The 26391-nt window shown below is 32.3% G+C and overlaps 1 protein-coding gene across 1 annotated transcript; it reads left to right on the top strand.

Moving 5' to 3' along the window:
- The first annotated feature begins 22016 nt into the window (after nt 1-22016).
- Nucleotides 22017-26071, top strand: LOC145320834 (uncharacterized). Its single transcript, XM_080162837.1, has 2 exons — nt 22017-23006; nt 24339-26071. The coding sequence occupies exons 1-2, from the start codon at nt 22371-22373 to the stop codon at nt 25023-25025; spliced, it is 1323 nt and encodes a 440-aa protein (XP_080018963.1). The 5' UTR covers nt 22017-22370; the 3' UTR covers nt 25026-26071.
- The last annotated feature ends 320 nt before the right edge of the window (nt 26072-26391 follow it).

The following is a 26391-nucleotide window of genomic DNA, read 5'->3' as shown; positions in this document are numbered from 1 at the left end:
TCGTATTATATGAATGAATCAATTGTGACTAAATATTAACAAAAACGTCTTCTAAAATTATTCTTTTTAAGTTGTACCGATTATTGTTTCTGAGAGACCATCTAGGGGTATTAAGTCTACTATGCATGCTTCCACTATTTAGCTACTTTCACCATGCTCAGGGATTAGGGACTGACATTCAGAGATTTTAATCATGTTATGTTTGTATATTTAAAGATCCCCATTTGTACACTTTCATAGGTTCTTAACAATAACCATAAGTAATATGACCATAAGTAGTCCAGCAATTATGCGTAAAAGCTTTTTTTTTTTTGGGGGGGGGGGATGTAAATCAAGGAGTTTCAAGGATTTGAGGGAGATAATCTAATGTAGTTTTAAAAATTTTGAAAGGAGTAAAATGAGGGGGCAATCTATAGTATTTTCAATTTTTTTAGGGAGGGTTTCAAAGTTTGATAGGCATAAAAACCCCTGTACCCCCTGGACTTCTCTGTACCAAAATAAACATCATATGATACAAAACAATTCAAATAATTGAATTTTCAATCCTGTCCACTCTAAGCAAATAAATTTGTATACAACCATGTAATTAACGAGATTAATATAGATTTATACTATACAAGGAAAGATTTTTACAATTTTAGCGCAGATTTATCTAAATTAAATGGTTCCGTTTGTCAATTAAACAACTATACTGATAAAGAGATCTAAAATTTGTTATGAAGGTTGGTTGCTGGTATGGGCAGGTTCTAGGCTGTGTAGCAAGCTGTGGGGGAAAGGAGCAAAAAATATTATCAATTAGATCTTGCAATCTTCTGGACCGATCAGGTAATAATTTTACGAAAAGTTCAATTTATTTAGTTCGTTTATTTAATAGGAGGGAAGGGGATGAGGTAAAGGAAGTGGATGAGGGGATCGTTATTTTAGCCAGCTTCAAGTTTCACTTTATTAGCTTACATGATAATCTGGTGTAAGATCCAAGTATTAATAAATCCATTACAAATATCAACTTTATCCAATTTGTAAAAATGCAAACAATCATATCCTATAGCATGTAAAGAAATTTTTAATGGAATGTTTTATAATTAAAATTAAGTTTATTGCTACAAAGGTATGATTAATACACATAAACCCTATTTAACCTACCTTAACTTAGCTTCATTAATAAAAAGTCGGCCTTATTCTTTAAATGAATATGTTACAAATCTTTTTCTGGAAAGAGGTTGCAAAAAAACAACACAAAGCTATCCCAAAATTTAATTTGAAATAGCCTATACCTATCCCTAGACCCATATCAAACTTCCTTAAAATGGAGAACTTAATCGGTTCAGTGGTTAACGATAGTGACTTAACCCCTTTCTTTTTAGGAATTTTTATGCTCAAGAGTATTAGATGTTTGTTTTTAAAGGAAAAATAATAATTTTGAGTATTTGACAATGGTCATCCTGTCTGAACAACGCCATGAACGTGTAATTGTAGACTTAAAAGCAATGGTTTCTGACATCCTACTTTACACAGGGTCAAAGTATGACGCCAATCCTTTATTGAGAAAGCCAAATTTTTAAAACTCTCCATATATTTAATAATTGGAGTACCTTTGTGAATTTGGCCTGAGATTTATTGTAGAACCATCTGTTGTACAATTCTATATTATAAACTCTACTTTAGGCTAAATATGGTACATACAGGATATTAAAAAAAAAACACACAAACACACACATTCTTAAAAATACTTCTCTTAAATTTGGGCAGTTCGTCTGTCTGTCAGTATTGATACGTATACCTTTATATCTATGCTAGCGGCTATGCCCCTAGAGATCTCTTGAGGTTGGGATTGGGTTATCTCGACCACTCGACCTATTTTTAATTTAGTAGAAAAAAAATGTTTTAAATAGGGGGGGGGGGGTGTTCTTTTTTATATGTGTTATTTCTCTTGGGAATGTTGTGGTATCCTCCCCCAAAACAATTATAAAAACCTCCTCTGGAACCTATGGGAAGCTACACTATAAAGGAGGGCCATATAGGTTCAGCGGTTAGCAAGATCCTTCGATGCAGACGGACATACAGCCATCCTGTTACTTTTTTAAAAGGATAAGTCTAAGAAATCGTTAACTTCGAGGCTAGTCAAGAAAATTTTATAGGATTTGCCCTAATATCTCAGAATAACCTTATTGGTCTAATGAAAGTTGTCATCCTTGTTTATCTAGGCTAAAAGCTCTACTTTATGAACCAATGGCCCAAAAAACTTTCATCTTTAGTGACCATTAGATATTATCCTTTTATGTTATGTCGTTTGTCTGTTCTTCACATTCTTTTGGCCAACCATTTGTTCAAGAGAAAAATGTACGGCAATCCAAAAAAATAAATTTTTAAATGGATGTAGAATATACGTGTATATTATGACAGGGGAAAAATTGTCGTTAATTTAGGTTGCTAAGATAGATATCACACGTTGACCAGTTCGTTCATTTAGTAGGATGGGAGGGGATGTTATTATTACAGGATAATCTGGTGTAAGATCAAAGAATTGATAAATCCAATAATTCTTAATACATTTTATGTAAATTTATTCAAAATTTAACGTTCATAAAAAATTATTTTTATATTAGCCCAGGACTAGTAGTTTTAATACAGTTTACATACGTTTTCGTGCACTTTTTCTTAATTTGTAATTTTCCTTAATTAATAACAAAGGCTGCATAGAATTTAATAACACAATATGATGAAATCTCATAATCTTAGAGTTGATATGCATTTAAGAAAGGGTACAATGTACGATTCAGAACAAGGATATTGAAATCCATAGAAAATTAGTTGTTGCAATTTTTCGTATCCTCATAAAGGATATAGAATTCGTGGATATTGTTACAGATTATCGACTTCCATGATAATATGTTTCTTCCAGCTGGATAATATAACGATACCCCCCATCCACCCATTTTACCTCATGTATTCCCCTCCTACTAGAAGAACATAAAGAACAATTAATGAGGACTATAGTAGCAACCTAAACTAACGACAAAATGTCCACTGTCATACTATTTCCATTAACCACAGTTTTCATTAGATTTTGTTGGAAAATGTGTCAATATTTGCAAAAGGCTAGACAAACTACCAAAAGACTGTATTTCTTAAAAGCTTTGCTTAAAAAAAACATGTTATAGTTATTAATTATATAATCATTCTTTGAACTTTGCTAACCACAAGATTATAAGAATGATTAGGAAGAATTGGGCAAGATTATCTAGAATACAAAAGATAAATAACATGTCTGAATTCGGCCATAACATGAAAAAATCATGTTTTCTTTACTGGTCTTTTCAACCTTAAGTTAATAATGTACAACGGGTGGGGGTAAAGTTTGTTTACCCCCTTCCCCAAAAGAAACGGGGGAAAGGAGGGTATTACCCCCACCATAAACACTGAAACCCCCTAATATTATTTACTGCTTCAAGCCATTGTTCAATGCCCTTTGATAAAATCAGGTAAATTTGGGACATTTAACCTATGTAAAGGTACCTACATGATAAAAGTTGTGAATATGTTCCCACTCCCCACCCCCCCTGAAAAAAGTTTGGATGTACTTGCCCTAAACATCATACAAGTGCTACTCTCATAGATCATATTTATACCAATGATAATAAAAATAAGTTTGAGTCATTTATTATTACAGCAGATATTTCTGATCATTTCCCTACTTGCACTATTATTCTCGACAAAGTTAAAGAGTCTGGTCCTGTTTTTATTCAAACTCAAAATTTTAGTGAGGAAAATATTTCCTCTTTTAAATATGATATGTTAAATGCTGATTGGAGTTCTGTGTCTAATAATTACAGTGCTCAAGATGCATATAATAAATTCTATAGTATTTTTAATGAGTCATACTCAAGACATTTCCCATTTAAAAAAGTTAAACTAAATAAAAATATTCATAAAGTTGAACCTTTTATGACAAATGCTTTGCTTAAATCTAGAAAGACAAAATTTGAGTTATATGACATTAAACTTAGAGAACCAACTCAAGAAAACATTTCTAAATACAATGAATATAGAAAATGCTATAATAAAGCAATTAAAACAGGGAAAAAATTGTATTTTCAAAAATCTTTTGAAGAAAATAGGAATGATTTGAGAAAAACATGGTCAATATTAAAGGAAGCAATAAGGAAGCAAAATGACAAAAGTTCAGTCATAACTGAAATTTTTAGTGATGGGGTTTGCTATAAGGAGGGGAAAGATATTTCTAACAAATTTAATGAATTTTTTACAACCATTGCAGATGATATTACAACTAAAATAAATCCATCAGATAGAGACTGCACTTATTATACCACTGCATCTGACTCCATATTTTCATTTACTCATATTCAGCCCAAAGATATAGTAACAATTGTAAATGGTCTAGAGTCTAAATCAAGCCAAGACATGCTAGGTGTTTCTAATAAACTTATGAAAAAAATCATTGAAAATATTGCTATTCCTCTCACTCACATTATAAATTTATCCTTACAATCAGGCAACATTCCAAATGAGCTCAAAATAGCCAAAGTTTTGCCAATTTTCAAACTTAAAACAAAAGAATCGGATCTATTAAGTAACATGTCTAATTATAGACCAATAAGTCTTTTGCCAATCTTCTCAAAAATTCTTGAAAAAATAGTTGCAAATAAACTTACTGCATATCTTGATGAAAATAACCTTATTTACAAACATCAATATGGCTTTCAGAAAAAAAAGTCAACCATACAGCCCATTTTTCATCTAATAAATGAAATTGTAAAGAATAGTAATAATAAAAAGTATACAGTTGGAGTCTTTTGTGATTTACAAAAAGCTTTTGATTGCTGTTCTCATAGAATCTTGCTGGACAAACTTTCTAAGCTTGGAATCAATGGTACAGAATTGACATGGTTTAAAAATTACTTAGCAAATAGACAACAATTTGTTTACATCAGCAATGAAAAGTCTGATATGAAATATATTAACAAAGGTGTACCTCAAGGTTCTATTTTAGGACCCTTACTATTTTTAATTTATATCAATGACTTAGCTAAATGTACTACTCTATTTACATTACTTTTTGCTGATGATACCAGTTTTTTAATTTCGGGTAAAAACCTTCATGATATTATTGATATTCTTAATATTGAATTAAGAAAAATAACTTATTGGTTTAGAACTAATGAGTTAAGTCTACATCCATCAAAAACTAAATTTATGATATTTACAAAAGATGAATCAACAATTGACTTTGATAGCATTAGTATTAATCTTGATCACAATAATGATAACCAAAATGATCCAAATTTGGTACACAAACTTTCATATGTCAACTCAAGGAGTGAAACTCCTGCAATTAAATATCTAGGTGTTTATCTAGATCCTAAATTAAACTTTAAATATCATATTGATATGATAAATAAAAAGATTTCACGCTCATTATTTGCTATAAATGCTGCAAAACATATTATTGGTGGAAAAGCATTGCAAACTCTATACAATTCACTTGTCCATAGCCATCTTACATATTGTGCCCCAATTTGGGGAAGTGCAGCAGCATCAACTCTTGATAAAATTGTAAAACAGCAAAAAAAAGCACTGAGAATAATCACCAACTCAAAATATAATGCACATACTACAATTTTATTTAAAAATTTAGAAATTCTTCCTGTAACTCAACAAATTGTCTATTCTAAATTACAATTTATGTTTGATTACGTTAATCATAGGCTTCCATGTTCTTTTGATAACTTATGGATTAGAAATAGCACAAGAACAACAAGAGTCCTTAGAAATAATCAACAGTACAATGTTTCATTTGTTAGACTTGAGACATTTAAAAAATTCCCTTACTCTGATCTACCAAAGTTATGGAATGAAATCATTATTCCTAATACTAATCCTAATCCTGAAAATGAAAATGATAATAATAATGACGAGGTTATTTATACTTTTAGCACAGTTATGTCAAGAAAACAATTTTGTATGAAACTCAAAGATTTTTTGTTGGAAAAACTTAATTTTATATGTAATAGAGAAAACTGTTCTGAGTGCATAAACAGATCTTGAAAATTGATTTCATAAAAAACCTAGTGATTTTTTTAAGTAGGGGGGGGGGGGGTTTGTCTTTTGGCGGGGAGGGGAGTGTTGTTTTTTGGCGGGGAGGGGAGGGTTGAATATAGGGCAAAGCTCAAAGTGGCATTCTATAAAAAATATTATTTTGAATTGAGAAATTTCTGTTTTTTTTTGAAAAATAATACAATGACAAAGGCTTGAAGTATTGCTTTTTTTTCCTTTTTATGTTTTTTTTTCTTTCTCCTTTCTTTTTATAAAAACTTTACTTATTAATCTTCAATGATATTTAAAAACTTGAAATATGGTATTAAAATTATATACAACAATGATCTATCTTATTATTTTTCCTTTTTATTCTCTTTACTTTCATATTAATTTTGTTTTATTTTTCTCTAAATTCCTTCATATATTTTTTTTTTCATTTTTCTTATTATTTACTGATTTCTCTAACATAATATAAATGTTTATTTGTGTTTTTTTTTACTTTTTTTACCATCCTCACAACTCAATTAAACTAAATTAAAGTTTCAATTTTCCCTTTCACATTTAATTTGTTTTATATTCTTTTTTTTCTTTTCGTCTCCTTTAAAAAGGGGCTTCAGGAATCAAATACACTATCCCCATTTTGGTCAAGATAGTACTCCTGTAGCTCCTGGTGCATATCCTGAAAATTTTACTTCTTTTCCACCAATTTATATTTAGTTAATAATTAATCTCTTAGTATATATTATTTTATTTTGTATGAGACTAAACATCATAATGTAAACTCTAAATTGTCGATAGATAGCAGCAATTTAGAGTATTGTATGTGCTATCTCCTAAGCTAGGGGGTATCTGGCAGCACCAAATAAACATTATTATTATTATAAAAAAAAAAAAAAAAAACATTAAGGTACAATTTTTGATAATGAAAGTCTGAAGATTTTTCTCTTTAATTATATAGAAATTTAGAATGAGGGAAAGTATACAATATAGAACACTATTTGCGTGTTATTGATAAAGAATAAAAACAAGGATGACAACATCCATAAGTAGCGAAGCTCAAAAATTATGAATAGACATCTGGGGAAAATGATCTATAGAGTATGTTATAAAAAACTTCAATAATAAAAATCACGAAACCTTTTTAAATTCAACCCGTTTATCTTGAACAGGAGTTAAGAAAATCACAAAAACTTTAAAAACTAGGAATCGATCTAGCACCCCAACGTAATAAAACTTGATGGAAATATGTAGAGTTTAAACTTATTCAATCCCTAAAATTTTCAGCTGTCAATATTGTATAGGGATCGAAAAAATCAAGGAAACCTAAAAATCTAGGAATCGATCTAGCACCCCAACCAATAAAGGCATCTTAATAAAACTTGATAGAAATATGTAGAATTTGAATTTATTTAATCCCTGAAAATTCCAGCCATTCATCTTGAACAGGAATTGAGAAAATTGCAAAAAAGTAAAAATCTAGGAATCGATCTAGCACCCCAATTAATAGACAGATGGACAAAACAATGTATAGATTGGATGCGCACATGTCATAGTAATTTTCACTAAAAATTTCAGCTGTCTATCTCTAATAGGAGCCGAGAAAATCACGTTTCCCCCATAGCGTTACTGACTGACTGACTGACTGGCTGACTGACTTAATGACTGACTGACTGACTGACGGACAGACAAAGTGAATTATAGAGTAGCTTCGCTACTAAAAAAAGTCCACAGTACATTTACAATGGAAGCGCCTATGTGTCTATTTGATAGTTGAATCAAATTATCTGAATTAATTTTCCAGAGACGTAACATATAGTGCTATTTTCAAGTTTTTAAGCTATATTTTTTCTCTCTATCTAGAACCGAATCTGTGCTTTAACATAATCATATACTTTGTCATTCGTCTGTCCTACTTCTAATACGGCTAATAGCAGAAAGGTGATTTTCTCGGCTTTTATCAAAGGTAATTTTCTGAAGATTAGTTGACCTATTACGGATCTTGTCATCTTTATTTCTGTTTTAGTTTTATGACTATTTTTAAATAGAAAAATATGATTATTTGTTTTTCACATTTTCAAAACAGCTTTTAATACTTGAAGCCCTTTGTATGTATATGAACGGAAGTCTACAAAGCCCAAAGGGAATTTTAACAAATTGGTACAATTACAATTATAATAAATGATTGAAATGATTTTTCATGCAATTAAGTGGTATTGGAGAAAGTAGTTAACAATTTTACAACTTTATTATATATTCTTTTCAACTCTTTATTATAGCCGTTTGTCGATATAAAACCATTCCAATAAAAAAGATTTTTTTCAGCTTTGACAGGGCAAATATACTAAAATATGTGTGTACTATAATTTATAAATTGTATATTTGTCATCTCCTCGTTTCTATCCTACGATATAAAGTAATAAAGTTTATCTATTAAGATCTCGCTAACCACTAGACAGATTTAATTCTCTATTTTATTGGAACTTTTATTCTAACCCCTTCCTTTCACATTCGTTTTTGAGCCCTAGATGGTAAGGTCGCAGTCGCTAATCCTATAATATAAAGCCACAAGGTTTTCAAGCTTATCATCTTTAGTAAATGCTTTTCGTGAAGTTGTATAAATATCTTAGGATGGTTTTAGGCTATTTATTACCCACTCCCCTACATGGTAGGGGCGAAGCAGCTAGTTTAAAAATATACTTGCACTTTTTTCTGAACCACTTCTTTTTATTTCTCGCCTGAAGGAAAATGAAAGTAAAAGTTTGGGAATTAAGGGAAAATCTGTTCAGAGAATTGAAAAAAGGGATAACACTGTTCAAAAGTAGCGAAGCGCATATATCATAACTAAATTATATTCTATGATATAAAGTAATAAGGTTTTTTATTGTCTGAAGATCTCAATAACTAATGAACTGACTGGGTTCTCTATTTTAAACAAGCTCTTATGGTTTTAGGCTATTTTATTTTCAGATCTAAGTTTTGGGATGATTTTAGGATCTTTTTATGGCCCCTTCTTATCCCTTTTAAGACAGAGTCCCTAGATGCTATTGATGCAATCACTAGTAACTAACTTATATACTACAAAAAGTATTGTTTTAGTGGCTAAATTAGAGTTTTACAATCATACCATATAGTTAAAGGAATCTAACCAAAATAAGATGCTAATCTTACATAGCATAGCGAAAAGTGAATATATTATTACTTGGATCTTACACAAGACAATTTTTCCCCTGTTATAATATCCAAATATATTCTATACCCCAGTTATAAAGTATTTGGAATAAATGTCAACAAGAAAACAAAATTAAGTCTTGTACTTTTAGCAATTTACTTTAAAAAATACGATCAAGGGCTAAGTCAGTAGTACAAAAATAAAGAGAGAAATACCATGTGAATTTGTGTGCGTGTATGTGTTTTTAATTGACCTATTCCAATTTGTTCCATTCTATATTTTGTATAGTCAATTTTCTTCTTATTCTCGGAATGAAAGTAAGGCTTAGTGGCGATTTCCTTCAATTTGCCTCTTCGGGAGCAGACCCCCCCCCATATTTTGAAAAATAAGTAGAGGGTAGGGGGGTAGTTTATTATTTAGGTCAGGTTGGGTTAGGTTAAATTGGATACCAGGTCGTTGGGGGACCCTCCTCCGTTATTTTGATTTATATAAAATATGGGAAGGGGGGGGGATTCATTGCTCGATAGACACTTTAAGGGAAAACCCCGGCTTAGTAGCAGTGATGAGATTGCAGCGTCACAGTTCAGCTTACAGTAAAGTCATCCTCCTAATTAAACTAGAGAGATTAACAAGAATCACAACTTTTAGAAAGGCGAAGGGTTTATTTTCTCGATGATTTTTAAACAAAAAATCTTTCTTACTCTGAAGTAACCAAGGATCCTAATGGACAATGGACGATAAATTGATGTAAACCAATCCATAAATAAAATCATTGGTTGAAAATTTTGGTCATTGCTAAACCAAACCAACCAAAATTTAATAAAAGTACCCAAAGTTTTTAAACAAAACGAATGAGAGAGCGTGTTCATAAAACTATTTATTACAATCAAATGTCCCGCGAACCTTGACAGTTCTAAAGGTCTTAAGCAAATCGCTGATACTTTCTAAGTGAAGCTTTTTATTGGTACTGGGATGGTTTTAGTCTTTTTTCCAGGGACAGGGGATGGGGCGGCTTCCTTCGGGTTATATTCGCTTAAGAACAATATCGATCTTTAAAATTTGAAAATATTTATATTTATACCCTAATTTTTACATAATTTCACATAGAAAAAAATCTAAATCATTTTAAGACATGTGTAATGTGTATATATATTGATAATTGTAGAATTGCTTTGCTTTTTACAATGACCCATACAAAAAGAAATCTCTCACACACACTACTGCAAGCAAAAATTAGATAACAGAATATTTGTAAGCAAATTTATCTATAAGAAAATAAGATTATTTGCAAGTGGTTTTGTTGGTATCAGAGCTACTCTACAAGTCCTGAGCGTTTGTATGGTTGCTTGTCTTTAGGTTAGACGCGTGTAATATTCTTTTCTGTTTAATGAACTATGTTTATTCTCTATATGATACTAGCGGCTTCGCCCCTAGCCTCTAGGGGCTTTGACCCAAGAGGTGATAGAAAATTTTTTTTGGCGAAATTCGTAAAAGGACCAAGGAAATCTTCATCAAAAAAAAAAAAAAAATGGGGGGGGGGATTTTTTTGTTTTTTTGGTGGTTGGGGGTGTCCCACCCCCCAAGGAAATAAAACCACCACAGGACCAGTAGGTATATTCCCTGAAGAGTAGAATCCAATCGGTTCAGTGGTTACCTTTATCTTAAGGGACGGACAGACAGACGGACAGACAGACGGACAGACAGACGGACAGACAGACGGATAGACAGACGGACAGACAGACGGACAGACAGACGGACAGACAGACGGACAGACAGACAGACGGACAGACAGACAGACGGACAGACATCATTCTACTTTGTATTATAGATATGAATTACATCTACGAGATCACGGAAGTAATGAGACGAAATTATGTTTGTTAATCCAGTGCGGCTTTGAAACCGATTAATATCTGCTGGAATTGTCCAGTTCTGAGCCATATAGAAAAATAGCCAGTTTTATTGAATATTAGGATAATAATCATAATGTCAATTATCTTAATAAGAAAAATTAAATAGATTTTTAATTTTAGTATACACTAGCATTTTATTTGCGCATTATATTAAACTAGCGGCTTCGCCCCTAGCCTCTAGGGGCTTTGCCCCAAGAGGTAATTAAAGAAAGAAAATAATTACCTCTGGAGATGCCCCCACAAATTTTAAATAAATTTTAAAAAATTGAGGGGGAATTTTTTCATTTTTGGCGGGGTTGGGGGTGTCCCACCCCCCAAGAAAATAGCCTAAAACCACCACAGGACCAGTAGGTATATTCCCTGAAGAGTAGAATCCAAACGGTTCAGTGGTTACCGAGATCTTAAGGGACGGACAGACAGACGGACGGACAGACATCATTCTACTTTGTATTATAGATTGAAGCTATATCATTTCTATTGAAATTTTTATTATGTTATTGTATTATCTCAGATAAAATAACAAGGCCCCATTGTTTGATTCTGATACACTTTTTTTGGGGTGTTGTTGTTTATTACATCATTAAGGTGAATTTTCAAATTCAGAGATATATAACTAGACTTTAAATTTGCTATTTAGATTAATTTTTATAATGCAAATAGCACATCTTATGTCCTACAAATTTTAGGATATCTTACTTTGTCAGTTGTCTATGTAATGCTTAATAAAAAAAGTACATTATACACTGTTTACTTATCCCTGATGCCCTGAACGAAGTGAACTGTTGTAAAAAATAAAATGCATTTAATTTGTCTATGGAAGTTCTAGTGATGATTGAGGAGTAAATACTACCATTTCTACAAGGTTATATATTACGGTTGTATTGTAGAATTTATTTAATTTGTCTATGCAAGTTTTAGTGTTGATTAAGGAGTAAATAATTCCATTTTTACAAGGTTATATATGCAGGTTGTATTGTAGAGTCTATTTAATTTGTCTATTTAGGAGGAGAGGGGATTGGGTAAAGAGGGTGGATGGGTTGATCGTTATTTTAGCACAGTGCGATCTTTTGCCAAAAAACGGGACATTTAGAGTAGACAAAAGTAAACTTCAATAAATAAGCTTGTATTTGAAGAAATGATGTAATTTCTTTTGCTTTAACTCGGAAATAACTTAAATTTTGCCTCTGTTAACTTCTAATGTGCATTTGGTAAGTACATCTTGCTGTTTTGGAGGAGCGAAGCTACCCTATTTTTAAAAAATCTTTAAAACTTCTTAACTTTAGTTAGGATAGGAATATTTTAACAAAATCAACGTCTATGTAAATATTTCTTCAATGCAAACAATGTTTGTGAACAAGAATATAGTGTCAGGTGCACCCAGTGCGAGTCCTGGCATTTTTAGGTAGGTCCAGTATAAGTAAAATAGGACACTTATAAGGCATGTTTTCAAATATTTTTTTTACAGATAGAAACAACAATAACATAATTTTCAAAACACTTTTGGTTTTGTGTTAATACCTTTATTCTAAGTCTAGCTATCTTCATTTAAAGTTTGTATAAGAATATAAACATAATTACTTAAATTATATTCTTTCTCAAACGTATATTTCTCTCTCTCTCTGATGCGTATATAATGTTTTTGCAATATTATAATTAATCCCCAAATTTGAATTTCTGCTGAGCCAAAACCAGTTAGAACTACAAATTTTTCTAGAAAACATGAAATTTAGCAAATTTAATTGCTAAAATAAAAGTATTTATAAGTCATCTTTATTTAACGACTCCTTTATCCCTTAAATGTCCATTAAAACCGCGAGAACGGCAAAAATCGTTAAAAATCACACCAACTGTGGCAAATAACGGCGAAACGGTTCGTCAGAGGCAAATGATGCATAAGTCAAGAAAGATCCACCTTAAAAAGTTTGAAAATATTGCAGAGATGACTTTGGGCCATAAAATGACTCCTTCCCCCTCTAACGAAGGAAAATTTGAAATTAACAAGAACAAAATTGTTCAAACCATTCAATGTAAAATGCTCAATTACTCAAAAACGGTCAGGAGGCCCCAGGTTGTGAAAACTGTATAATACACAATACATGTTGCATATTAATATTATTATTGCAAAACCCGGGGCCTCCTGGCCGTTTTTGGGTAAAATGGAGAAAACTGATTTTTTGGGGTTAAAAATCTTAATATTTTTCGTGAAATTTTCTCACAAAATGTCAATTTACACCACCAAAAAAATATTTTTAAAAAAATTTTTCTTTGATTAGACATTGGTACAGGTATCTGAAAAGTACCTCAATCAAAAATTATTTGCATAAGCTGAACATAAATGTATTTTTTGTTGCTTTGTAAAAATTGTGTAAAAAAATCTGGAAAATCATCAAAACTGAAAAGAAATTTTTCACTGCCCTTTTTAAAAATGGCATAAATCCGCCAAAAGTTAATATTTTTTCAAAAATTTCTTTCATAGCTGTCTACTTACAGCCATTATTAGGTCCTAGGATAGATAACAGTTGATTTAAAATTTTTTGGATGTCCCGATTTTTTTCAAAAGATCGCACTGTGTTTAGTTAGCTCTAACTTTATTAGAGTACATGATAATCTTGTAAGATTCCAGAGCTTGATCTTTAAATCGTTTATAGGTGATTTAAACCGGGGCAATTCATTTGGCGCACCATCAAATTATTAATATCAATCTTTAAATCGAATTTGCATGGGCGATTTGAATCGGGCAGTGGCGCGGGCCCGGCGCGGCAATGGCACTCACCGAGTGGCATTGCCGGTTTAAATCGGGGTGAATCATGCACTGAGCCCCAAACGAAAGACCCATTGCATATGTAATAAATGGATATTTTTTTTAATTACTTTAATATTTTATTGCAAAACTATCGTGAAAACATTTTTATAGTTATTTTTAAAATAAATTATATATTAATGTTTTATATAAAACCATACTGACACGGTATTTTATATAAAATACCTTACTGGCACTGCTTAAGTAATAAAGTTGTACTGGCGCGGATCGATATTTTAGTGAGTGCGCAAGCGATTTAACAACACCGCGCCGAAAATCTTTTAAAAATCAGGTGCGCTGTGGCTTACCACCAGCGCGCCTACGGTTCACCTCTGAATCGCCCCGATTCAGCGCGGCATAAAAACGATTTAAAGATCAAGCTCAGTACTAATAAATCCATTTGTACGTATAATGTTAAATGTTAAACCTATTTTTATAACCCTGAAAGAACCTATTCTACTGTTGGCACCGCCCAATGGCCTGTACAGTGCAACAACATTTTCTCACAACCTTTGAACCCATCATTACTACAATACAATACCAAAGTTTGAGAAATTAAAGTCATTAATTTTAATATCATAGTAAATTTTGTCTCTAACATTGTTTAGCTTTCCTGAAATTTGTGAAGCGACCTGTACATCGTTATATATACCTGTCTGGGTTAGGGTATATTGGGTAAAGGGTAGCCCCGACAAAGTAATGACACCGGAGGTATAGACCTTGTTGGGTCAGGGCCTTCTGCAGGGTTAGACAAAGGAACCACCCTTCTCCCCAATTTTCAATTTTCTTCAAAAATCAGGAGAATGGTATGGTCCAATGCTTGGTATGAACTTAGAGGGAAAGTGCCCTAACTTTGTTAGTTAGTAATATATGTACTTGTTAAGATTGCAAGTTAAAGTGTGTTAATAGTATTGTATTATAAAAAAGTATTATTTCAAACTTTGTTGTCATAAATTGACAACTTTTCATTATTACTTTTACCTATCAGAGCAAAAGTCTGAAGGAATAAAAATCTGAAAGGAGTAACTTAAAGAGTTGTAGTTATAGTAATTTTTACAGTATGGCTAATTGTAACCGATTAACATCCGTTGAAATTAGAACCGGTTCTCAGCCATAATAGTATAGCATCGTATTACAGACATTTTTTGACGGATACTTAAATAAAAATCATTAGATTTCACCCTATCCTATAATTTCTTTTAATTTCCGCGGAAAGCTGTGTATAATACGATGCGATAAATAACTATTCTATGCCTTCTTTCTTTTTTAAAAACTTCACTACTTATGTATGTAATTGTTCAATGTTTAATGATTATTCTGTAGGCAAAACTCTATGTATTATGGGTTTAAACTATATCATAACAACTTGTGATAAATATTTGCTCGCCACTGCTACTTGACTCCAAATCAAAACATAACAATTAAAAACATCCTTTCTTGTAAATCATAACAAATAGAAAGAAAAATTGACAGATTTTTGTTGGAGCAAGGCTGTTCTACAAGCTTTATGTGTTTGTTGGTTGGTCTTTGAACCCAAAAGGGCAATGAAAATTAAACCATGTTAAATAGAAAACAAAGATTCATAAAGTCATGGTGAAGATGCGGAGTGGGAGCTGAATAATTTGAAAAGATAAAAACTAGTTTTGTTAGCTCCCGAATGGCTGAAGTCCCAGGCTAACAAAACTGGTATTAATCTTATGATTTTTATTTTAATACTTTTGGAAAAGTGTCTGTAATTTGATGCTATGCATTTTTTTCAGTATGGCTGAGAACCGGTTCTAATCTACCGGATATTAATCGGTTTCTAAGCCATAGTGGAAAGATATTTCTCGTATTCATTCTAAACCGATTATTATCCAGTGGATTGGAACCGGTTCTCATCCATACGAAAAATTATGTATAGCATCGTATTATATCCAGTTTTGTACCAATATAAAATGCACAATCATAAGATTAAAATCAGTTTTATTAGCCCCGATATCCCAATGTACATTTCATATCCGCGGAAAGCTGTTTATAATACGATGCGAGAAATAACTATTACTTTGATTATTGCTTCAAACCTAAAGGAATGGTACATTGGCCTGCTTGGGCTATCAAACATTCGTACTTTTTTAGGTTAGGAACTTTTTATTGAATCTGATTGGGTTGTACAAATCAGGAGTGACCAAACTTTTCTACCAATAAATAAAATCTTTACAAAAAGTATATTAATTTATCGTTAATTGTCCTTTAAAAGCCCCGGTAAAAAACACTTGTTAACTATTTGATAAATAAAAAAATTATATTAAATTTCTTTTATGAAACGATTTAATGACTTTAATAATAATATCATAATCTAAACGAATTTTATCACCAAGTAAAATCAATTATTTGTACTTGATAATATAATAAAACCACAAAATTAATTTTCCTTAGTCGGAATAGGAACATACATTCGGCGATTTTAATTTATATGAAGTTTTGTTTTGTTTGAATTTATTTATATTTAATATATTTCCTTTTATTTTACACAATGTGTTCTTTCCTTGTTAACAAAACCCAATTCTTAAAGACATATCCAATTGTTTAATTGTAGCGAAGATACTCTATAAGTGTTCGTTTTAGTCTGTCCAGTGTATAACGTTGTCCGTTTTAAATTGCAATCCCTTCAACATAGAAACATTTGTAAAAAAAGGATAAAATTGCGAGCTCAAAGCTCTATTCTGCTTGGTGAATGTCTCTTCCTTTTTTCTCCTTCCTATCTCTTTTTAAAAGCGAAGCTTTTCTATAATTAGGGTCGGTCCGTCCGTACGTCCGTACGTCCGTAACGGATAGCTCTTTTCGTTAATATAGGCATGTTAGAATTGTCCTATCGATTTCAAATTTTGCATGGCGATTCCTTTAATAGTTAGGTACGATTTAGAAAGCGTAGCAACTCTATAGTAATCACCAAAATGTCCGTACGTCCATTTTAAACATGTTGATTTTTTTACTTTTTTAACAACAAATTTTTATGTGATCTAATCATCCGATTGATCTGTTTTTTCGTATATTGATTAATGGAACAACAAAGTATAATGGAATAAGCAAAGCAACACTATAATCAAGTCCTAAAAATGTAAGTATGTCCATAAACATTATCCTGAATCAATCAGTTATTCAACAAATTTACTTACAATTTTGCTTTGACTCCTATACATTTATATTCTGATTATTCAGTTCTGACACCATACAAGTGTTAATGTCCGTATGTCCCACCGTTTCAGTGCTTCGCTTTTATGGATGTTGTCATCCTTGTTCTAACACAAACGTCTTATGATTCAAATAACTGAATATCTGTCTGTGTCATAGATACTAAGTTTATATCTTCTAATCTTTTATTTTCGTGAATGTACATTTAGATTATGATTAGATTTCCCTTAAATTATATTTAACACTAAATTATCAAAAACTAGCGGCTGTGCCTCTAGCATCTAGAAGTTGTAGAAAAATTGTCTAAAAACAAATCAAGCCTAAAACCACCAAGGGACCTATGTGAAGCTTCCATAGAATGAAGAACTCAATTGGTTCAGTAGTTATCGAAATTTTAAGCTACAGACATAAAAACCGTACTACTTTATAGTATTACTAGCGGCTACGCCCCCTAGAAGCCTCTAGGGGCACTGCACTGGTAGGAGAAGGAAAAGCCGACATCATTATATTTTAAATTTGAGTTTTAAAAGAGTTATAATTTTTTTTGTGGGAGAGGGGGGTGAAGACACCCTCCCGAAAAATAGTTTAAAACCTTCCCAGGACCTATAAGAAGCTTCACTGTAAAGGAGAACAATATCGGTTCAGCGGTTAGCGAGATCCTCCGGGACAGACAAAAAAACGCTTACTACTTTATATAATAGGATACTACTTTATTTGTAGGCAATTCTGAATGCATGCTATTTCATGATACAAACAAGGCACATTTTTTCCATTAATAACTCAATATAAAATGACAACTTCTTACCTAAAAAAATAAAAATAGATAATATAGACTTTGCAGTACTTTAGAATGATAAGTTTTAACACATTTATATGACAGATCCTATAAACATAGAAGAATATATTTGTTTGTCTACTTAGCTTAACTTCTACATTTTAGATGGTATTGGATTCGACGTATGGTCCTTGTTCCATACTCCATATAAACTTCTGCAAAAGAAAAAAAACCTTTTTTTTAGCATTTTTTATGATCCAGATCTTTATGGTCCCTAAATCTTAAAGTATATTAAACTTTTACTGACCATATGCCCCTAAAATTTTAGATAAAAAAATGCATTAAATATTTAAACTGAAAGTGGAACGAAAAGTTTGATATAGGTCTTATTCATTTATATTTATTTAACTTCTGGTTTACAACAAGTGTTCATGATTTTAGACGAAATTAATTCTTGTTTAGAAGTTTTGCTTCAATAACTGTGTTTGTTATAGATTCTTTTGTTCATAATTTGCTCTTCTGATCAAAGTTTTAAAAGAAATAGGTGTAAAGTATCCCGAAATAAAGTTTTTAAATAAACCAAAGGAAACCATACTTTTGTATTGAATTTCTACTCGATAGTGAACCTTGTCTCTAATTAAAGAGATGCTTTGATTATAATATTGTACCATGTTGTCATAGCAAACATTATTCCGAAAAGCAGATGAATAGGTTAATTATTTTATGAAAAAATTACCATGTTTTAAATCTTACCAAACTGTAATAGGAATCATCATGCAAAGTTTGAAATCATAATGCACATCTAACATGTTAATGCAAAGAGCTACACGTTACGGACGGATGTTATAAGGACCGACTCTAATTATAGAAAAGCTTCGCTTTTAATGATTAAACTTTAGATCCCTAAACTTTGATTTATGTGATTGACAAATTTAGTGCATCGTTTTTAAAAGCGAAGCTTTTCTATTATTAGGGTCGGCCCGTCCGTCCGTAACGGTTAGCTCTTGTTGTTAATTTTGACTTGCTATAATTGTCAAATCGATATCAAATAAGGTCCGATTTAGAAAGCGTAGCAACACTATAGTCGTTACAAGAAAGTTCGTAAGTAAATTTAAAACATGCTGAATTTTAACAACAAATTTTTGTATGGTATAATTATCCATTAAATGTACATTTTTGCTTCTACTTAAAAATTAATATTCTGATTATTAAGTTCTGACACTCTAAAGAGTTATTGTTTGTTTGTCATTTTAGAGCTTAGCTTTTATGGATGTTGACATCATAGTTTTTCTATTTTCTCCTTTGTACCACTTTTATTGATGTTGTCATCCTTGTTTTTCTATTTTCTCCTTTGTACCACTTTTATTGATGTTGTCATCCTTGTTTTTCTATTTTCTCCTTTGTACCACTTTTATTGATGATGTCATCCGTGTTTTTCTATTTTCTCCTTTGTACCACTTTTATTGATGATGTCATCCTTGTTTTTCTATTTTCTCCTTTGTACCACTTTTATTGATGTTGTCATCCTTGTTTTTCTATTTTCTCCTTTGTACCACTTTTATTGATGATGTCATCCTTGTTTTTCTATTTTCTCCTTTGTACCACTTTTATTGATGATGTCATCCGTGTTTTTCTATTTTCTCCTTTGTACCACTTTTATTGATGTTGTCATCCTTGTTTTTCTATTTTCTCCTTTGTACCACTTTTATTGATGTTGTCATCCTTGTTTTTCTATTTTCACCTTTGTACTTTGAAAAATGAAGAAAAAACTGCTTTCATTGAAGTTGGCATGCAGTAAGAGAAAGAGTGATATATCCCACAACATATATATTTACAAAAAAGGTCATTGATCCTGGAAAAAGTAAAGCTGATGAAAGTCTGGAGGAAGATTATGACGATGCTTCTCTCCCTCTCTCTGTGGGAAAGTGAAGAACAAGGGAAACCGCGCAGGGATAAGACAATGGCCGATAATTTGATGTACATCCCCAATGATGATACACAAAATTACCCCATCTGTAGATAACAATTGGAGGTTGAAACGTTTGGACTCTCAACTTTATGATCAAACCAATCAAAATTAATTATAGCCCCCAAAGTTGTTAAACCAATGAATAAGATAATGTAATTGTAAGACTTTGGGGACTAGTGTAATAAACAGTACAATTTCCCCTCCCCTCCCCTCCCTGGAAACCGCGTGGTAAACCTATATATATATATATATATATAACTATGTGTAACAAGAAGGAAATATTCCAAAAGTGTAAAAAGTAAAAAAATAATAAATTTACATTAAACTGAACAAATTTATTTTGTATAACCAGTAACCTTTCAAAAACTAGAGCTTTAAAGTTATTCAGATATTCTTTTAATATATGAGACAACTTTTTACATCTAAGCTAAACTTTGATAAAAAGCAATATTATCTTATTTAAACAAAATCATGATGACAAACATAGTTTTGGGTGCTTCCATTTATACAACTTGCAAAAAAATAATTCTATGTATTTGAAAATATGTGGTTGCATTTTCAATTTCATTATTAGGTTCTATAATTTGCTATTGAAGTTTAAATGGTTGGAATAAAATGTTTTAAAGTTTTATAAAAGCATAGTTAAAAGTTAGTTTAGCGGATCCCTTCATGTCGCAAATTGGCCAGAAACAAACTTTTTGAGAGAAAAAATATATTATTGGTGCTTAATTTTGGTTAAATTTTAGCCCCACGGGGTTAGAGCTTCAACCGGAGCTAGAAACATGTTTTCTCTCCAAAAATTGTAAATAAGGAGGGGAGGGGTGGTTCAATTTTATTTATGTAGAATAATAGAAAAATTATGATAATTTATATATTACTCTTAAACTACTAAATTGAAATAACTCTTATGAAAAAGTGCTAATTTTACAATAAGTTTAGTATATTGTTATTTTAATATTTTAAAAGATTATCGTGTGTTTTATGATTGACTTACAAACCGAAATTCTATAAAAGCTATGCTTGAAAATTCTCATATATGTGGTACATAATAAATGTTAAGGCCTATATAGTATACAATATTATACATGGTACAATATGCCTAGCTTTATAGTGAAGATCACATAGAGAAAAAAACCGACGGCGAATTAAAGGGGGTTGGGGCGGGGGGGTCTAGGGGCTTGATATTCTCAAAAAGGGAGCATTTTAGATTGTGTAGGAAGGGGAAGAGGTGTGTAGAAAAAAGGGCCTAGTCAGAAACCATGAAGAAAGAGAGAGAGAGAGAGAGTAAAATATACTTTCGCCAGAAATGCCCCCGTAATTCTAGGATATTACGAAGAGGGGGTGTCATCACTTCTACCAGAATATTAATAGGTCAAAATAATACAGCTAAAATTAGAAAAGCAGTGTCAATATATTGTTATAGCCAAAGTATTCTTTTGATCTCAATATCAAAGTTGAAGAACAGACCATTTCTTATTGTCAAATTATTAGATCCAAATAATTAATATAAAATTTAAAAAAAAGAAAAAACTAGATATCTAAATATACTTAAACACATATTTGGCTATTATAAAGAATTTAGATATAATAATATAAAGTTTTAAAATCAGCCATGTAACGTCATAAAAATGAGTTATGAGAGGAGAAGTGGGAAAGAAACCCCTGAAAAAGAGATGGATAATTCCTTATTTTTATGACGTCACATGGCTAATTTTTTGAGACACTTTCTAAGTTTCTAATAGAAATATTTTGCAATTCTGATTGTTGGTTTATATGATTTTGGATAATAAAACTACAATATTAAAATGACAATTTGGCTTTGTTGAAACATTTACTATTTTAAGTTCTCAACAATCTTAATGTATGAATGACTTGCTATTCTGATTAAACTGGTTTCTGTGCGAAATTGATGGCACACTACACGAAGAATCTTCCCAAGCCCCCGTCCCTTTGAATTGTCAGCCCCTAAATACTTTCCCTTTCAGTTTCTGCTTTATTATTTGGTTTTCACATTACTATATAATACTACTTCCTTCCCTACAGCAAGCGTCACAGCCGTCGCGTCTCATATTCTACCATTCAATAGGATATAAACCACCCCTCCCCCCCCCCCCCCCCGGCAAAGTACCTAACGCACATATGATACTCTCAAAAATCAGTCCGAGAGAAACTTTGCTGAAAGTCGGCTGAAAAAAAACCACTTAGCACATAAATAGGGTTATCATATACTAACTTTTAAGAAGAAAAAACATTTACGTCAGATTATCTAATGAACAAAGTTAAAAACTGTTAAAAATTATATATTTTTGTGGTTTAAGATAAGAAACTTTATAAGGATTTATCATTGAGTGACAGTTCTATTATCAATTCAGTGTTTGACCACCAGTGACATTAATAGCTCAGCAGAGGTGTATAATATTGACATTAAAAAGCACCGCGAAATTTCAAGACACTTGACATTCTGAATGTCAATATGCTAAGCATTAAGGTAGACAAAGATTGTAATACAAGCTATGACAACAACAATGTCTCCTCTCTCCGGGTTTAGTGACACCTTTAGGAAAAAGGCGCCAATTTTGGACCATCACACGTTAAGCAGTGTTGTAACAACCGCCGCTACAACTACCACTTCATTCAGCAGCTGTGCAGCAGCATCTTCTGAAAGTAACATAACCGGCGCAGTAAACTCTAGCTGCAAAATGGTTGAAACAAAGAAGCCCTACACAGAGCATACCGATGCTGAGTTGGCCGACCTGGCCACACAAGAAATCTCCCTTGACCTGCACGGCCTCATTGATGACTCTCAATTTACCGATGAAAATCTGTTTGGTGATCTTATGGACACGGCGAAAAAGAACGATGCAGCTAATCACTGGTTAAACGCTGCCAATGGCGGTAATAACAACGGTATGAACGGCGGCATGGTGCGCGGTCAAACGCCAAGCTCTGGTGGATCTTCCGGTCAGAATTCTCCGGTGGGCAACGGGTCCGACGGCCAAGGCTCTCCGCTGCAACATAATCAGTTTAACGGCGGATATGTCGGTGGGTATGGCAATGTTATGAGGAACCCGCTGGCCTACCTGCCAGGATCTGTACACGCAGCTGGATTCAACCAAATTACACAACAGAGCATAAACCAAAATATTCAGGTATTATACATGATATAGTTTGTGCCTGTTATAAAAAGCTTAGGTTACCTTTTCTAAATATAATATTATGTATATCATTTAATCTTTTTAATATTATTATTTATCATCTCTTTATTTGTAAATCGTTTCTTTAATGTGAATTATCATCTATATTTGGGATCTATAAAGCTTAGCTTCTAAATTATTCTCTTCATAAATGGCTTTTTGGAACAATTTGTAATATATACATTTTCCTAAAATGTAATGAATCTTGCCCAGAACCGATATGACACATACCTAAAAACGTGAACCCAAATGATCCACTGTTAATTTACCAACCCTGTTTAGTGTATACATCCTACCAATTATTAAGGGTTAAAGTAAGGTCCATAAAATGTTAATTACAAAGTGTAAATGTAAAAGTTTACAACGTGACAAAACCCATCCTGTAGTTGGCATGCATGTTTACCTTTATATCTACTTAAACTTAATGTGGCATGTGTATTAAGGATTCAGGGAAAGGCTATTGGAACATAAGTAGATACTGAAATTCAGTCTTTTGGGGATAAAATATTTTGGAAGTAGGGGTTTTTGTCGTATTTTTACAGTAGCTTTTCTCCTATTAATAGCCCCTGCGGGGCCTATTTCCTATTTCCTGTATGGCAATCATTAACATTTACCTAACTTAACCTAACCTAAAATAACCTAACAAAAGCTTCTATGAAAATACGACGAAACCCGCTACTTCGTTTTCTTTCCATGTTTTTCAATGATTCACAGGCAGAATACTTTACACATTATTGGGAAGACTTATTATTCTTCATTAAGCAATTCCTGTAACCCTGAGCATAAATGCACGTATGTATGAAAATAAAACTTCATTTTTATGAAACATTAAAATGCACGTAAAAGCCTAAACGTGTTACATCTTGATGAAAATTGTCACGTGCAGTTTTTCCCGCAATTTTAGGTGAAAATATGTTTCAACATTTTTTTTATTTGGAGAATTAATCTTTGTATTTACGTGAGTTTGTCCTTTTTATAACAAGCTTTTTAAAAAAGACATTTATATAATTTTCAGTGAAAAAGTACATACATTATCACATTTATCAAATTATCAAAATAAATATCTAAATTTTTTTTTCTATTTTTGTGGTTTAGAAATGTTATTTTATTTGCTTTTGGACATTTTATTGATAGAAAATATTTGACCTTTTTCTTATCATTGAAAACTGTTTGTTTTTCAGACTTTTTTTTTGTGGCCAATGCAAATATACAACCTAAAATAAAATGTCATTCTATACATTTTTTGTCGGCTGGTCGGTCATTCTATTTATACTTGTTGTATTGTAGGTGAAACAAGAGCCTATGGAGTCAGAATACAGTTCCTGCGCACAGGCGCAGTCCACCGCCAGGCCGCACTACCCCATGACCAACGGCGGTATGGCGGGGGGTCAGCACGGCCAGAACGGCGGCAGCTGTACCCAGAGCCAGGGTGTGTCCAGCACCACCAACTACATCCTACCAGATCAGTTCTCTCCGCAGCAGTCACCAAATTCGCAGCAGTGCAACGGCGGTACCTCTCCGTCGCTACCGTTCGCCGCCATGAACAACACCTTATCCACATTAAAATCCTTTTCTAATTCTTCCTCGCACCAGCAGCAACCAAAGTACCTCTTGCAGAAGAAGAAAATTCCGCCACCGCAGATGCCGGGCAGCCCGCTCAGTCCCAATATCGGTCCCAACGGCGAGGTGATCAAGTCAACGGATGAGTATCGGCGCCGGCGAGAGCGCAACAACGTGGCGGTGCGTAAGTCGCGCGAAAAGGCCAAGCTGCGCTCGCGCGAAACCGAGGAGAGAGTGAAGATTTTGGCGCGCGAAAACGACAGGCTGCAGAAGAAAAATGAGCTGCTGCAAGAGGAACTTGGTGTGCTACGCAGTCTCTTCTCCAGTGTGGGTGTCCTTCCGGAGCATGTACAGCGGGAAGTAGCCAAGCACCTGGAGAGTTTCCAGGCGCAGCATGCCGCTATAAACTATTAAAGCGTTAAATTGGTTTGTTGAATTACATTTTGAACATTTTTTGGTGTTTTTCAACAACAGCAAAAAAAACTTCCAATTGTCAGCCTATTTAATCTCTGTATAATCTACATAAAATGTATTGTATATCCTAGCTCATATTTATTCTCTGTATTATTATAACAACATAAAGTCAGATTCAGTAAAAAATTGAGTATTTATAGGATAGGCACTAATAAAATGCCGTTTCTCGAAGTCGTACGTGGTCATACTCAATGTTGGAAGGTTGACGCAAAATTCAAATCTCGTTTTTTCACGATTTGATTTACTTATTTTCTCTACTTATTTAATTCGCCAGGAATTTTCTCAAATCACAAAAACTGAGATCTGAATTTTGCGTCATCCTTTAACTTTACATATGACCGCGTATGACTTCGAGAAACGTCATTGTATTATTGTCTATCTATTTCTAGAGACACCAAAGTTGTCGTGATTTTATATCTACAATATATACATACATATATACTTTGATTTTTTTAGAAAAATAACAATAATAAAACTTTACATTGTTACTTATAATTCATTAAACATAATTTCTCAGATAATCAATAAACTAAAGCTTAAATGCTTCCTAAATACTTTATTGAAAAGAACTGAAAAAATGAAAAATATTTTAGTTAAAATGAAATGAAAGGCCCACCTCTGATTTCTCTAGTCTTAAAGTCATTAAATTAAAATAAATCATATTTAAAGATTCTAAATGAAGAATAAATGACAATTAAAAAAATATTTTAACTTCTAGAAAAATTTACGTTTTATGAAGTTGTTTTTATATAATTTTTTTGTAGTATGTATTTCTTAATAGCTGCTAAGACTAGCTGTTTCCCAAGAACAGCTACTGTTAGCTGCTAGCAGCCCTGTGAAAAGCAGCTATATCAAGGTGTGATCATGAAAAACCAAAAAAATGACAATCATGTCAGCTAAACTTATTTACTCTCTTTTCTATATTGTATCTTATATAACATTTGTGGTCAATTAATGTAATTTTTTCAAAATAAATTTTTTTCAAACATAAGCTTGCGGGAGGGGGTATAAATACCCCCATTCCAATGGGAATTTTGTGTGGCCAGCCTACTTCTTTTAAGGTTAATACCCTTGTAACAAAACCCTGTGCTCGCCAATGTTAGAAATCTTTTGTTCTTTAAATTATAAAATACATTGATATGACCCAAATCTAGATTCTGTGATAAAAACTTAAAACTAAAAGCAATTTCTAAGCTTTATACTTCCCCTGTGGAACTTAAGTAAATGCCTTCCATATATTTTACTACATACAGTAAGGAATTACTTAATTTATTTTTAAAGCCAAAAATTAGTGTGGTAAATTATG

The sequence above is a fragment of the Acartia tonsa genome, chromosome 1 (assembly GCF_053477335.1).
Source record: "Acartia tonsa isolate MP-2025a chromosome 1, ASM5347733v1, whole genome shotgun sequence".
NCBI lineage: Eukaryota > Metazoa > Arthropoda > Copepoda > Calanoida > Acartiidae > Acartia > Acartia tonsa.
Note: the sequence above shows the minus strand (reverse complement) of the source record. Positions and strands in the feature narration are given on the sequence as shown.